This window comes from Lonchura striata, chromosome 28, assembly GCF_046129695.1.
Source record: "Lonchura striata isolate bLonStr1 chromosome 28, bLonStr1.mat, whole genome shotgun sequence".
Lineage (NCBI taxonomy): Eukaryota > Metazoa > Chordata > Aves > Passeriformes > Estrildidae > Lonchura > Lonchura striata.
The window spans coordinates 3,750,896-3,765,177 of NC_134630.1; the positions used below are offsets into that span (position 1 = coordinate 3,750,896).

The window sequence follows — 14,282 nt, forward strand, 5'->3', positions numbered from 1 at the left end:
GATGGTGAGTTGTCTTTGGCTCAAACAAGGACGAGCTCTTTTCCTCCTGCCACGTGTCTGACACGGTTTGGGGGGTGCCAAAGCTGAGCTGTGCAGGCAGCCTGCAAGAGGGATGAGGGATAATGGCACGAGCACAGTCTGAGCCTCAGCAGCCTCCCCACAGCATCCCAGAGAGCCCAGTGGGAAGCAAACCTCCCGGGACAGCAAGTTCAAGTTTTATGGCTTTGTTTATTTTTGGATTTTAGGATCCCTGGAGAACAAGCCTGTGCCAGAAGAAACATCTTAAAATACCAGTTTGTTTATGATCATTCTCACAGCGAGAGAGTTCTGGATAGGCTTAGAAAAAAAATGGCACTGGTGGGGCCTGAAGTGCTGGGTCCAGTTCTGGGCCTCTCACTGCAGAAATACACGGAGGGGCTGGAGGGTGTCCAGAGAAAGAACGGAGCTGGGGAAGGGGCTGGAGATTCAGTCCTGCAAGGGAGCAGGGAAAGGGGCTCAGCCTGAAGAAAAGGAGGCTCAGGAGGGAACTTTGGGCTCTGCACAACTCCCTGACAGCGGGGGACAGCCCTCACCTCGCTGTGCAGCCCATCAGGAGGGAAATCTTGGCTCTGGTGAAACGAAACCAGGTTTAAGTTAGAAACACCCCCAGAGGGGCCTGTGCAGGATGCCCCTGGTGCACACCCGGTTACAGCAGCTCCACCACAGGACAGGGGTGGGGCTGATCCTCTGCCTTTGATGCTTTAAAACCGGCAGGAACACCTGGTCCATGCCCAGGAAATAACAAATTACATCACAGCCACAGCTCTCGATGCTCCAGAAGAAATCCTGGCAACCAAAGTTCACCCGATGGCATCAGAGGCATCACCCCAGAGCCCCGAGGTGAGGACATGAATCACCAGAGCCATCAGGTAGAGGAGCTCCACTGGCTTCACACTGCAAGCCTACAGTTGGTTGAGTTGTGGGTTTTGGTTTTTTCCTTAGCACCATTTATTTTGCAACTAGTTCCAAGGTACAAATTTAGTGTTTTCTCAATGGCAAAGCAGCCTCAGTGCTGCACAGACAGCAGACACAAAGTGAACAGTTATTCTTGGATAATTTATTCAGAATTTTAATATAAACAGTTAATTGTTCAATATTCCGACACACAGCAAGGTTTTGTTTTTTTTTTTACTAGTCAAAGATTTTCTGTACATGTCACTGCTTGGCTCTTAGATATGAAAACACTCAAAAAATAAATCAAGGGGGAAGATTTTTTCTCTTTTTTCTTCCTTTTAAAAAAAAAAAAAAACATGGCACATTTGATCCTTTATTTCAAACAAGAGGTATCTGCAGTACTATTTGTATTCTGGAACCTTGGATATGCAGAAGGAAAGGTGGGAGCAGTAAGAATGAACTAGGAAAAAAAAAAAAACAAACCAAGACTTCACAGAACATCACCTAACATGTAACTGAAACTATCTGTGGTTTATTTAAGTGAAGCAGAGAGCGTTTGCTTTGGGCTGTGTTGGATGAAGCTGATGTCCAGTTCCCCCATCCATGAGGGTCCTCAAATACAAACCAGTTTTGATACTCCAAGAATAAAATCATTCCCCTAATTAAAGCAAAAGGTAGTGCTTTTCCTGCTCAAACAACACTCTACCTTTGCAGATTTAGAAGTGGCCTTTCTAAAATTCTCCTTCGGTTTTCATGGGACTCAGTTACGGGGAAAGACTTCGAAGTGGGGATGGTGGAAGCATTGGAATGCTGCTGGGAGAGTCTGGATTTACAGAGCTTTGGTGTTGAGTCCAGCTCAGAGCTCTCAGGTAAAGAGCCCTCAGCTCAAGATTTACTGGTGCTGCTGGGACTGACCAGGGGCTGGGGCTCAGCTAAGCAAGAGCCCACATTTAACCCACTGATGGCTCCTCTTTAGCTGCCAGGACTATTCCAGGTCCTCCCAGCCACCAGACCCTGTTCCCAAGGGATCTTTCTGGGCTGAGAAAGGAAACTATTTAACACCACCAGTTGGAACGCTGGAGTGGGAACAAAACCACTACCAGGAACAGAATTTCTGGCTGATTGCAAAACTGTTGGCAAAAAAATAACAACACCATAGGAGTTAATACTAACTTTATTATACAATATTTAAAAAGTCATTTCTCTACCTGTCCCCTTACAGCTTGCATTGTGCTGCAGTGAATTTGCCCAAACTGCAAGAATAAGTGCTTCCTTCTGAGAAGGACAAGCAAATTCATTTTAAAAAGAAATACACATTTCATGACAGCAGATTTGCTAAAAACGGTTAACTTTAGAGTTGCTTTTCAACAGTCAGGTTCCTCCAAAAGTCAGCTGGATGACTGGCTTCACTCTTGTGATGCTCCTAACGAGGCTGAACACGTCGAGGCTTTACACCAACACTCACGGACAGAATCCAAGCAGAGGGAACACAGAGCCAAGCAGAAGGTAATAAAAAGGCCAAATTCATTAAGTTCATACAAATACCAAACTAACCTTACGTCGAATTTCACGAAGTAACTATTTCTTGATTCCAACCCATCCAGCAGTTCCTTTCCCTGGACCACAGGACACTCCGAGGGACGGCAGCTCTTTGGGCAGGGCCGGGGTTCCTGCGAGCCCCTGGCTCCCAGAGGATCACAGGGTTCATCTGCAGGTCTGAGCCCCCTCCAGCTCTGAGCCCATCCCACACAGATCACGGGAGCACCTGGCACAGCCTTGACAGGAAGGTTTTATGGCACAAAGGTATTTCATGTTCTGGCTTGTTAAACAAGGTTCCAGTCTTGGTAGCAGGAAGGGCCTGGGATACCTCAGGGTCCGTCTTCGTGTCACAGTGGCTTTGAGAGGGGACTGCCTCCCTCCCTCCCTCCTCTAAAGCAGAAGCTCAGCACCCTTCTTGCTCCTGTCATTTCATATTTGCCTTCAGCACAGTCAGCTCAGTAACACAAGAAGCGACTTTTGAGATTTTTTTTTCCCAAAGAGATACCAACACTATAGCCAACAGACTAAAATTAAGCAAAGTGTCCCATCGCTATAATACAAATTTAGGAGGAAAGAGATAAACTACCCATAAATTAAGAGTACCCTTTAGCAACCTAAAAGCAGCCTCTCATACCCACACAGCTGCTTTGCCATCATCGCTGCAGCATGGTCTAGTTCCCATCACCTTTCCCAACCCAGTGCTGGCACAGAGTTTATGTCTGAGCTCTTCTATTTTACAACACAATAGAGTATTTACAAGCAGCCAAGACAGACACGTTCCTAACCCAGCAGCCAAGCTTTGCAGTGCTGCCCTGGCCCGCCAGAGAAGTTCCAGATTGGCAAGAGCTGTTCAGGAAGTGGCAATTGAGTTTAATGTGGAAACCTTTCTGAGAAACCTCTCCAGCCTCGCACTTCAGATGTTCTCTCAGTGAAAATTCAGCAGAGCTCAGCTTCTTGCTCCTCCTGATTCACCAGAGTGAATTTCTGGCTACGTGGTGGTGCCAGACTGTGTCCAGGAGGTTCCAGCTGCTCCTGGACAGGCTGAGGGGTCTGTCCTGCTGCCCCTGCTGCGAAGGGGGCATTCTCTGCCCACAAAGGGCAGGAGCCAATCCTCCAACAAAAACTAATGCAAGGAAAGAAAGAGCTTCCCACTGCTGGCTGCCCTCCTCCAGCCATCCCACCTGCTCTCCTGCACCAGTGTTTGGTGCCTCCTAAGCAGCAGCAGGAGCAGCAAGTGTGATGCTTCCACTGCAGCTGGGGAATTCTGCCCCATAAGGATGTGGCTGGAGCAAAGAGCAGCAGCTCCTGCACGGAAGGCTCAGCACAGCACCCCTGCCCGGGCTGGGGTCCCTGGCAGCACCCCAGAGGTTTCAATAGCACTTGAGTCTCCACTTGCAGGAATTCTCTGAGCAGGAATCAGCGAGATCCGAGTGAGGCATCTGGGCATCCCTGGGGTGAGGATCTTCCAGCAGCAGAGACCAAAATATCAGCTGTGAGCCAAGGAAGGATTTTCTAGCAGTGAGAGCTGGGCTTTGCAGGTGATGTTCATTTATTCTTCCTAATTCTACAGCTGAATGTGATCTGTAGCAGTCAAGAGCAGCAACCACTAGTGTTATTTGTTTTACAGAGGAGAAACACAATACCCCACTGGTACCACACGCCTTCCCTCCCCCTGGGCACAAGGTAGGAAGGATGAGCAACCTTCACACAGTGCTGGGTACAAACAACTGCTCCGTTTGGTGCAGGGTGAAGGTGACACTGAGCCATGGGAGGGCACTGCCTGTCCGTGGAGCAGCACACACTCCCTGGCTCAGCCATCCGAGTGTTCAAACCATGTGTACTCACAGGGCCAACCAGTATCAACCACGGGGAAAAGCCAGACCCAATACGAGGTTCCAATGTTCCTTCAGGTAAAAGTTCTTCTATTCCCACAGTTACGATCACCACTGCCATTGGTAATGTCATCAAAGCAAGGGTGTGCTGGGAAAGGTTTGTTTCAGGAGGTCACCTGTGCGCAGTGAGAAGAGCAGTGACCAAGCCACCCCAATGCAACCCCAAAAGCAAGGGCTGGTCCCAGTCCCTGCTCCACGCTGGCACATGCTGATCCAGGAGGAAGCAGCCTGCTCCTTTTAGATTATGAGTTCACTAAAGTCCAAACATTTAAATGGATTTTTTTTTTCTTTAAATCACAACAGAACTAAGGGATGAGATCAGATCCAAATTTGTAAATGAGTTCATTGGCCACTACTGTTCAGATTAGGGATCAACAGTGATGGGCCATTCTCCTTCCCATTCCCTTCATGAATGGTCCCTGGTATTGGAATCAGCTGATACTGATTTTCCCTGATCCACAATAGGTCCAGACCAGAATATTTAAACAGGTTTAGAGGTGTGTAGTATTAAAAAATATCCTTAAGAAACACTGAGGTAGACTGCACCAGAACAGGACAAAAATAATCCCACCACATCCACCTGCCAAGATTTTGCGGATACAAATTTACACGTTCCGTGTGTTTTAAGAAAACTAATTGTTGCTTTTTTTTACAGTGTTTTATATATTAAAATAAATAAAAAATTCTAATAAGAAAAACTTCTCTTCCTTAGAAAAGTGTGAGAATATGTCTTCTTTCCTGCAGTGTAGTATAGAGCTGCTAAACAGTTACAACTTTGTAAAGCAGAAGAAATGTAAACGAGGCCTTTTGAAATCCAAAGGTTCTCACCCATGTCTGGACTGTGTTTTCCACCGAAATTTGTGGAGCAACCTGTACCCTCCACCTGGGCCAAACCCATCAGCCTCCAGCAGCAAAGGGCCCAACAGCTCCTGGTGCTGCCCAGTCTGCTGTCCCCTTTGATGGCTCTGGAAGTGCTGTTTTGGCCAGAAGCAGCTGGGGGCAGAGGTTCCCAGCACCAGCTGCATCCCTGGGTGTGGGCTCGGAGAGCTCTTCCCCATGGACTGCAGCCCCTCTGCCTCGCTCACAGCAGCAGCACTGCCCGGGCTGGGGGCACTGCCCGGGCTGGGGGCACTGCCCTCCTGAGCCAGGGCATTTTGCTTTCTCCTGGCAGAGAGCACAAAACACATCTTGGACTTCTCCAGGAGGAGAAGGGAAGGACTGAGCATCTCTCCCTGCTGTTCAAGCACCTCCTGCATGCCACAGGCCTGCGACATCCATCCTCTTCCTTCCCTGCTCCTGCCAGCTCCGTGCTACCAGCCCTGGGTGAGTTTCACCATAATTCTCCAGCAGCAGGTGCCCATCAGCTCTGTCTCTGCAAACAGCAGCACGACAAAGCACAGTCCTGACGTCAAGCACCGACGTCCCAACAAGCTGTGTCCCAGGAGTTCTGCAGTGGGAATCTCGGGGAACACAAGGCTGGAGGCCTGGCAGCAGCAGAGAGGCAGCAAACCACAGTCACCTCCAGTGTGCAGAGCCCAGAGCTTTGTGCTTCCCCCCTTCAGCGCCCCTTCCTCAGCTCCAGCTCGTCTCATCCTCTCTCGCCGGCTGCATCCGCGGCACGGAAGGCAAAGCGAGGGACACGGGGGCAGAGGAGGAGCAGGACTTGAGGCCAGGATGTTCTGTGTCCTTCAGCTCCCAACACCCGAGATGGGGCTTCGACTGGAGCCAGCTGACTGTGTTGTATAAATCAAGAAACTATTACAAAGCCTTGTCAAGTATGAACTGAACATGTGCTTCATCGCTCCTGCAAGGCTAAAATTAGTTCATTCTGAAATCTTTGGACCACTTTAAGACCAAACAATCCCCCAAAACTCTCCCCGCCCCAAAACGATCATAAACAGTCAATAATTTATATGAAGTTAAAATTTAAACTAAAGACATCTTTAAATATGTTACAACAAACAATATATATACTCAATGCTGTAAGGACAGAAAACTCCGTATCTCAGGTCAGGGGACTCCTACTTCGTTTGGTCTTGAAAGTACCCACAAATCTCAGAGTTCTGCTCATTTAGCTCTCAGCACGTTTTCCTCATTTGTTAATGAGAGAAAACCTGCTCTCAAGAGTCCTCAGTATAAAAATAATCTGTTTAGGATTTAGTCCCTCCAGGGAAATGGGGAAAAAAGATAAGTACACACTTCCAAGAAGAGGAAAGCTCCTATGAGAACAGAGAACCATAGAGTATGCTGAGTTGGAAAGGACCCACCAGGATCATCAAATCCAACTCCTGGCCCTGTGCAGGACACCCCGAGAATCCCACCATGTGCCTGAAAGCGCTGTAAGTTGTGTACAAAACCAGAAGCGTCTCTTTGCTTTAGGGTACACCCCACATGTTGATACTGCACACACACACACACACACACACCCACGCACGCACCCCGGGGGCTTCACCCCTTGAAAACAAAGTATGAAAGCAGCAGCTATTGGTCAATCTGAGGATCTGACTGATGTGCTGAATCCTTCAGCTGTAGTGGAGAGGCTGCCTGAAAGCCTGGAATTCTACTGGAAATCTCTTGTTCCGCGCTGCTGGGCTGAGCTCAGGCACCAGAGAACTTCATGTCTTCTGCTGGCAAACGCGGATGCTTCTCCTTCAGTTGAACTCACACGGTCGCTTCCTGTTGTGAAACCATGGTTACAGAAGGGACAGCAGCCATGGAAACCTCTTCCATTTATGTTCACAGATAAGTCCACTGACAACCAGTCAACTTGGCAAAAAAAAAAAAAAAAAAAAAAAGAAAAATTAATCGTAAGATGATTAAAAATCTGAAGAGTTTGTAGATGTGTGTCATACACTGTGGCAGCAATAACAAGAGTCCTGAGATTTGTGGAGGGGGGAAAAAAGCAGACACAACCCTTGGGCCAAACAGGAAGTGTTAGGAAGGACTTGATCTGGGCATGGAGAGAATCCGCCCGTTTTTCTTGCCACCGTTCATGTGAGTGTAAGGGATGTGCTCCTCATAGTTGCCCTTGAGGGCCATGGAGGGTCCATTGTCCCTCCCCAGCGCTTTGTCCCTCTGGGAGTACGAGGAGGGGTCGAGGGGAATGCTCTCCATGTTCTCGAAGTCCATCTCGTACTCCTCCGTCTCCAGAGGTTTGTTCTCCTCGCTGTAGAAGAAGGAGACCTCGTGGAAGCTGGGGTGCAAGTCCTCCTTCAGCATCTCGATGATCTCGATGAAGGTGGGGCGCATCTTCGGGTTGTACTGCCAGCACATCTGCATCAGGCTGTGCCTGCAGCAGCACAGAACACAGTCAGGGGCAGCAGAAACAATCCCACGTGCAAAGAAAGGCTGGCACCCATGGCAGACCCCCCACCACCCACACTACGCCTCTGACACCCCAGGTTGCTTGTTCTCTTCCCAGCCTCCACATCTGCCTGTAGATCCTGACACTCCTTTTTCTCTATTTCTGTCTAGATTAAGAATTCCTTCCGATTCCTTCAATTGTTCTTAACTTGGCTGCTGAAGGAAACGGGGCTGTGGTTCAGAGACTCTGTGTGTGTGTGTGCACATGCACTTACAGCCAGCTCGTCCTTTTTTAATTAATTCCCTTTTAATTTTAACTCAGCCTGAAAGATAACAAAGCTCCCAAAACTTGAAAGAAAATGGGAGGCTGGGCAGAGGACAGAGGTCCTGTAAACATCCCACCCAAAAGAAAGGCTGCGGAAAGAGGTTACATGTTATCAGACACCATGGAGAAAGAACTCACAAATACAAATAAAGTCTCAAACTGGAGTGTGTAACTGGCCATCAGACAAATGTCCAGCACAGCAGGCCTTTTTTCATAGGGATACTCACAAAACATGTTTATTTTATGACTCTGGAAGTGCTGTTTTGGCCAGAAGCAGCTGGAGGAAGAGGCTACCAGAACCAGAGAGTTACCATCTGTGCTCCCTTTTCCAGCCAGAGCTGCTTTCCCTCAAAATTGCTCCAGCGTGACTAGGATCACTAAGGTTGGAAAAGACCTCCCAAGATCATCAAGCCCAACCTTTCATCCACCTCCACCTTGTCCCCAGCCCAGAGCACTGAGTGTCACGTCCAGGCCTTCCTTGGACACCTCCAGGGATGGGGACTTCAAACCTCCCTGGGCAGCCCCTTCCCTGGATCACTACGGATGCTTTGGTGGAATTTCTGTGAGAGGTGCCTCACTAAAGTCTGTTTTTCTCCTCCCCAGTCAAGGAGGATTAAGAGGTGCCCCAGAGGTCATCTTTGTGGGCCACACTTCAGGCACAGAGTGCAGCTGGGCTGGCTGTCCCTGCTTGCCCACTTACAGCCTCTCCGGGCAGTTGTCCGGCTGATCCAGGAATCCTCCATCCATGACAAACTTTAGCACCTGCTCGTTGGAGAGTCCCTGGTATGGCTGCTCTGCCAAGCTGCTTATTTCCCAAAGGACAACACCAAATGACCTAAGGGAGAGAGAAAGCTCCTGGTGAGAACAAAACATCCTGGAGCCCTCCCAGTGACAGAGTTATTTTGGAAAACGCACACTTCTAAAGAACACTACTACATTTTTATGGAAGTGTTTCAAAACAACGGCTTTGTTTTGTCTGTGCTCTGAGCAAGTCAGTTTAAACTATGTGTGCCGAAACAAGGAGCTCCAGAGCTGGAATCCATCTGGGATTGCAGAGGACAACTTACCACACGTCGGAGTAAGTGGTGAACACCCCATCCTTCAGCGACTCCGGGGCCATCCAGCGCACGGGCAGCAGCCCTTTGCCTCCCTTGCGGTAATAATCCGTCTCGTAGATGTCTCTGGTCATCCCAAAGTCTGAGAGAAGCAATTGGGATGTGTTAAATACCTCTCCCTCCATCCTGCTTTTCCTGTGCAGCATCTCCAGATGGATGTTGCCTTCCCCACCACTGCCAAAGCCCAGCCTCCAGTCATCTGTCACCTCGTGATTAATGTTCAAAACATTTTCCTTTTCCTGCATTTTTTCTACAGAGTCACAACAGAGACTCCAGAGTTAAATTTTTTGGTGACAGCTTCTATTCTAAACATTATTTTATTCATCCTCTGTAAGTAAAACAGAGCTCCCTTTGTCTGGAATCCCACTGCCCTGGCTTTAACTCTACAGAGTTCTGAAAAATCACCAAACTGTGCAGTTTGAGGTTATTTTTAAATATTGTATTTACTTATTACTAGAAGGGTTGGGTTAAATTACTCTTAAAAGCCTCCTGACCCAAAGACGGGATTATCAGCACTGGGTTTGTTGTACCCAACTCCTTTGTCTTAATTCTCACGAAAGCAAAGACCAGTGAGACAAACCCAGGTAGTTTAAGCTGGAAAGGTAATAAACTTTTAGGACAGAGATTTGAGAATAGAGAAGGTGAGAAAATCTGCTCTGGCTCTACAGGACATGTTGTTCTTACTGAAGTGCACACAATTCTGACTCAGGGAAAAAACAGAGGGAAGTGCTGCAATTTCCCAAAGGCAGACAGTGAGAATCACCCATGTTCGACACGTTGGTTTTACCAATTTGCTTTTACAACAAACACGATGCACAGAACCATCTCCTGATCACAGAATGGCCTGGGTTGGAAGGGACCAGCAGCACCTACCCCCAATTTTCACAGTGAAGTCCTCTGCCACCATGCAGTTGCGAGCTGCCAGGTCCCTGTGCACGAACTTCTTGGCGTTCAGGTAGGCCATGCCATCAGCGATCTCTGCGGCCATCTGGATCATCTCCCTCAGCGTTGGGGGCGGCCGGCCGGGGTTATTCTGCCAGGAAAAATCACAGTCACAGAAAGGTTTGGGTTAGATGTGACCTTAAACATCATCCAGTTCCCGCCCATGAGCAGGGAACCCTGCTCCAGCCTTCCAACCTGGCCCTGGACACTTCCAGCTTCTCTGCGCAACCTGTGCCAGGCCCTTCCCACCCTCACAGCCTGTGGGAATCCAGAGCTTCCCTCTGGCTGCCCTCAAAGGTCTGGGACCCTGGCAGGGGTCAGGAAACCCCCTGGACAGAGCCCCCAGAGACACTGGCTGTGATCTCTGCCCATGGAAAAGAGTTTTCAATCTTACAGGATGAATTACAAGCTCTGAGTGTTTGATATCAGTAATAATTAAGTGTGGCATGGGTGCAAAAGTAGCATTTTAGGATTCTAGATAAGGGGTTCAAAGGGGACAAGATGGAGGAAATTGGGTGTGCCTTGTCCTTTTTCTCCTTTTTCATGCCCTCCATGTCTCACTGTGGTGTTGGCATTTTTCTGTTGGTTCAGGCTGGGGACACACTGTCCAACGTAGGTGACAGATATTGGCACGTTCTTGTAAATCCAGCACAGGGAGTTTCTGGTATTGAATGTTTGTAACATCCCACTGAGGGCAGAGCCCCACACGCTGCCCTGCAGGGCAGAGCTGGGCAGGGCAGCAGAACATGTGAGAGATAAACAGAATAAACAACCTTGGAACCAGCACAGACCAATTATGGCTGATTCTTTGGCAGTGGGGCAGAAAGACAGAGACTTTCTACAATCTCAGAATCATCAATACCTCATATTCCAACAACAGCCAAGAATGTCTTCCCAAAATCCAATCAAATCTACCCTCTTTCAGCTTAAAGCCATTAAATAAAGAAGCGTGAAGCCCCAAATCAAGTCACTGTTCCACAACAGACTCCCTCTCTCTCGTCTTTACCTCAGCTTCAGGTCTCAAAGAGCGCAGGTAACTCTTCAGATCCCCATGTGCCATCAGCTCCATGACCACCAGAGTAGGTTGTCCCTTGGAGACCACTCCGAGGAGGCGAACCTGGAAGACGAGTGAGAAATTCCCTGGAGGCTGTGTCCAAACAGAGCTGAGAACAGCCCCACAAGGCCTTGTCAGGCTGAGAGGTACAGAAGGAGCAGCACTGAAAGGACTTGGGCAGAAGGGGTTCTGTGGAGCCCAGCGGGGAGAGACCCCAGCTCTGGTGGATCAGCTGCCTCTGCTTTGGTCGGGCTCTGCAGGCACTGAGAGCTGTGTGCTGAGGCACCCAGCACTTACCACATGATGGCAGCTGAAGCCTTTCATCACAGAGGCCTCGTTGAGGAACTCGATGCGCTCGCGCAGGCTGGCGGACTCGTTCACCGTCTTCACGGCCACGCGCGTCTCCGGCTCTCCCTTCACGATGTCCTTGGCGATGCCCTCGTACACCATCCCGAAGGAGCCCTGGCCCAGCTCCCGCAGGAGGGTGATCTTGTCCCGTGGCACCTCCCATTCGTCAGGGACATAAACTGTTGGGCACAGGGGAACATTCTGAGCTGAGCATCTTCTGAAAGACGCTCCCACAGCAGCCTCGTGGAGCGCTGCCAGGCTGCGGGGGCGTGAATTCTACAAAAGGACCAGAAAACCCCACAAAGACAACTCCAACCCCATCCTGCTGCACTGACTGCACGATTACACAAGGAAGAAGCCCTGGTTGCTCTCACCATCACTGGCACTGATGTACTCAGGGTTGGAGGATGCATACAGGGGTCCCGTTGGTCCTTCGGTTTGTCTGGAAGAGACAGAAATTCCTCAGCACCCTGCAGCCTCTGACAGCCTCAAGGTGAGGGCAGTTTGATTAATCCCCAAAGCATGCAGCAAATAAACTGTCCCCATATGGCAAAAACTATTTCCTGCACTTAAATCAATGCTGCAATCACTATGGAAATGAGAAACTAAACAAAAACTGACTCTCAACAAAGCAGCAAAACTTTTGGATGTAAGTTTTGGTGTTTCTGGTGAAAACAAGAGGAAACTGCACTCACCTCTTTTTCACAAGCACATAAGCAGCTCCAATAATTGCAGCGATTATTATGGCAAAAATAATCGGAACAATGATAACAGCAATATTTGGTTGAGCATTCACTAGGAGAGAAAGAGAGTTGGAAGTATTATACAAGCCCAAAATACAAATTTTTTCCTCAATAAAATCTCCTCCTTCAAGAAATTGAAGAAATACGAAATACAGATACAAAACCAGAAGCTATTTCAGATCAAAATGTGGGGCTGGTCAGAATGAGGACTAATACACAAAATCCATGTGTTTCCATGTAATTTCAGGTTCTTGACAACAGATGTATTTGGTAAATATTTATTGACTCCCTCCTTGCTACACCCCATCCTCCAGAAATAACCCGAGTTTCTGCCAGGGATTAGAAGCCGAAAATACAATGAACTCACAATAATCAGCCACGTAGAAGTAGGTGGGCTCTGTCCAGGAGCCGTTCCCAGCCAGGGAGGTGGCCCGGATCCGCACGCTGTAGTTGCCGGGCTGGAGCCCCCGCAGCTTGCAGCCGCTCTCGCTGGCAAAGTGCTTGCGGGACACGCAGAAATGGGCTTCCTGTGGGGACAGGGCTGTGGCAGGCTCATCCCGCAGCACCCGGGGCTCCCTGACAGCTCCTGGGGGCTCCTGCATCAATTCAGAGCTCCCTGACAGCTCCTGGGGGCTCCTGCATCAATTCAGAGCTCCCTGACAGCTCCTGGGGGCTCCTGCATCAATTCAGAGCTCCCTGACAGCTCCTGGGGGCTCCTGCATCAATTCAGAGCTCCCTGACAGCTCCTGGGGGCTCCTGCATCAATTCAGAGCTCCCTGACAGCTCCTGGGGGCTCCTGCATCAATTCAGAGCTCCCTGACAGCTCCTGGGGGCTCCTGAAGCACCCAGAGCGACCTGAGAGCTCCTGGGGGCTGCTGCAGCACCCTGAGCTCCCTGAGAGTTTCCTTGGGGCTCCTGCAGCACCCTGAGAGCTCCCCACAATTCCTGCAGCACCCGGGGCTCCCTGACAGCTCCTGGAGGCTCCTGAAGCACCCAGAGCGACCTGAGAGCCCCTGGGGGCTCCTACATCAATTCAGAGCTCCCTGACAGCTCCTGGGGGCTCCTGCAGCCCCCAGAGCTCCCCGAGAGTTTCCTGGGGGCTCCTGCAGCACCCAGGGCTCCCTGAGAGTTTCCTGGGGGTTCTTGTAACACCTAGAACTTCCTGACAGCTTCTGGAGGCTCCTGCAGCACCCAGAGCTCCCTGACAGCTCCCCACAACTCCTGCAGCATCCAGGGCTCCTTGAGAGTTTCCTTGGGGTTCTTGTAACATCCAGAGCTTCCTGACAGCTCCCAACAATTCCTGCAGCACCCAGAGCTCCCTGAGAGTTTCCTGGGGGCTCCTGCAGCACCCAGAGCAACCTGACAGCTCCCCACAACTCCTGCAGCACCCAGGGTTCCCTGAGAGCTCCCCAGGATTCCTGCAGCACCCAGTGCTCCCTAAGAGCTCCCCACAACTCCTGCAGCACCCAGAGCTCCCTGAGAGCTCCCTGATGGCTCCCTGGGGCTCCTGCAGCACCTCCCTGGCTGGCAAACACACACCCAAGGGCTCTCAGTTAGTGGTTTGTGCTGGATTTGTGCTTTGCAGGGCAGTAGGTCAGGTTACAAAGAGCAAGTGCCATCTGCTGCTCTGGTTGTCAGCACTCACACTGCCTGCACTGGTGAGTGTCACTGTCCCCCTGACACTGCCACCAGCTCTGTCCCCAAGAGTTCATGGGCTGCTCAACACCTTCCTAACTCCTCTAAGCAACTTAAATTTCACAGAATCACAGAAACATCCAGGTTGGAACAGACTTCTATGTCACCAAGTCCCAGCAACAACCCAGTACCACCATCATCAGCCCTAAAATGTTCTAAGAGATGGTGACTCCATCATCTCCTTGGTCAACTCATTCCACTGCCTGAGCACACCTGCAGGGAATTTTTTTTTCTGGTATCTAATCTGAACCTCCCCAGTGCAACTCAAGGCCTTTTGTCTGAGACACAGCGATGTGGGGTTTCTGTCCCTCTGTGAAAGAACATTTCTACAAAAGCTCCATGCAGAACGTTGACAAATCAGCTAAACTTGCTAAGCAAACGGGCACCACAGAG

The 14,282-nt window shown here is 49.8% G+C and overlaps 1 protein-coding gene across 1 annotated transcript in view; it reads right to left on the reverse strand.

Annotated features, from left to right (window-relative positions):
* Positions 1-2,089: 2,089 nt before the first annotated feature.
* The window catches only part of INSR (insulin receptor), a 57,301-nt gene continuing 45,108 nt past the window's right edge, over positions 2,090-14,282 (reverse strand). Inside the window, exons 13-21 of the mRNA XM_077788794.1 lie at positions 12,562-12,721; positions 12,147-12,246; positions 11,826-11,893; positions 11,401-11,630; positions 11,056-11,166; positions 9,981-10,140; positions 9,060-9,189; positions 8,693-8,827; positions 2,090-7,653 (exon numbers count right to left, since the gene is read on the reverse strand). Of these exons, the coding sequence (XP_077644920.1) occupies positions 7,299-7,653; positions 8,693-8,827; positions 9,060-9,189; positions 9,981-10,140; positions 11,056-11,166; positions 11,401-11,630; positions 11,826-11,893; positions 12,147-12,246; positions 12,562-12,721 (1,449 nt within the window). The 3' untranslated portion in view covers positions 2,090-7,298. The remainder of the gene's footprint in view (positions 7,654-8,692; positions 8,828-9,059; positions 9,190-9,980; positions 10,141-11,055; positions 11,167-11,400; positions 11,631-11,825; positions 11,894-12,146; positions 12,247-12,561; positions 12,722-14,282) is intronic.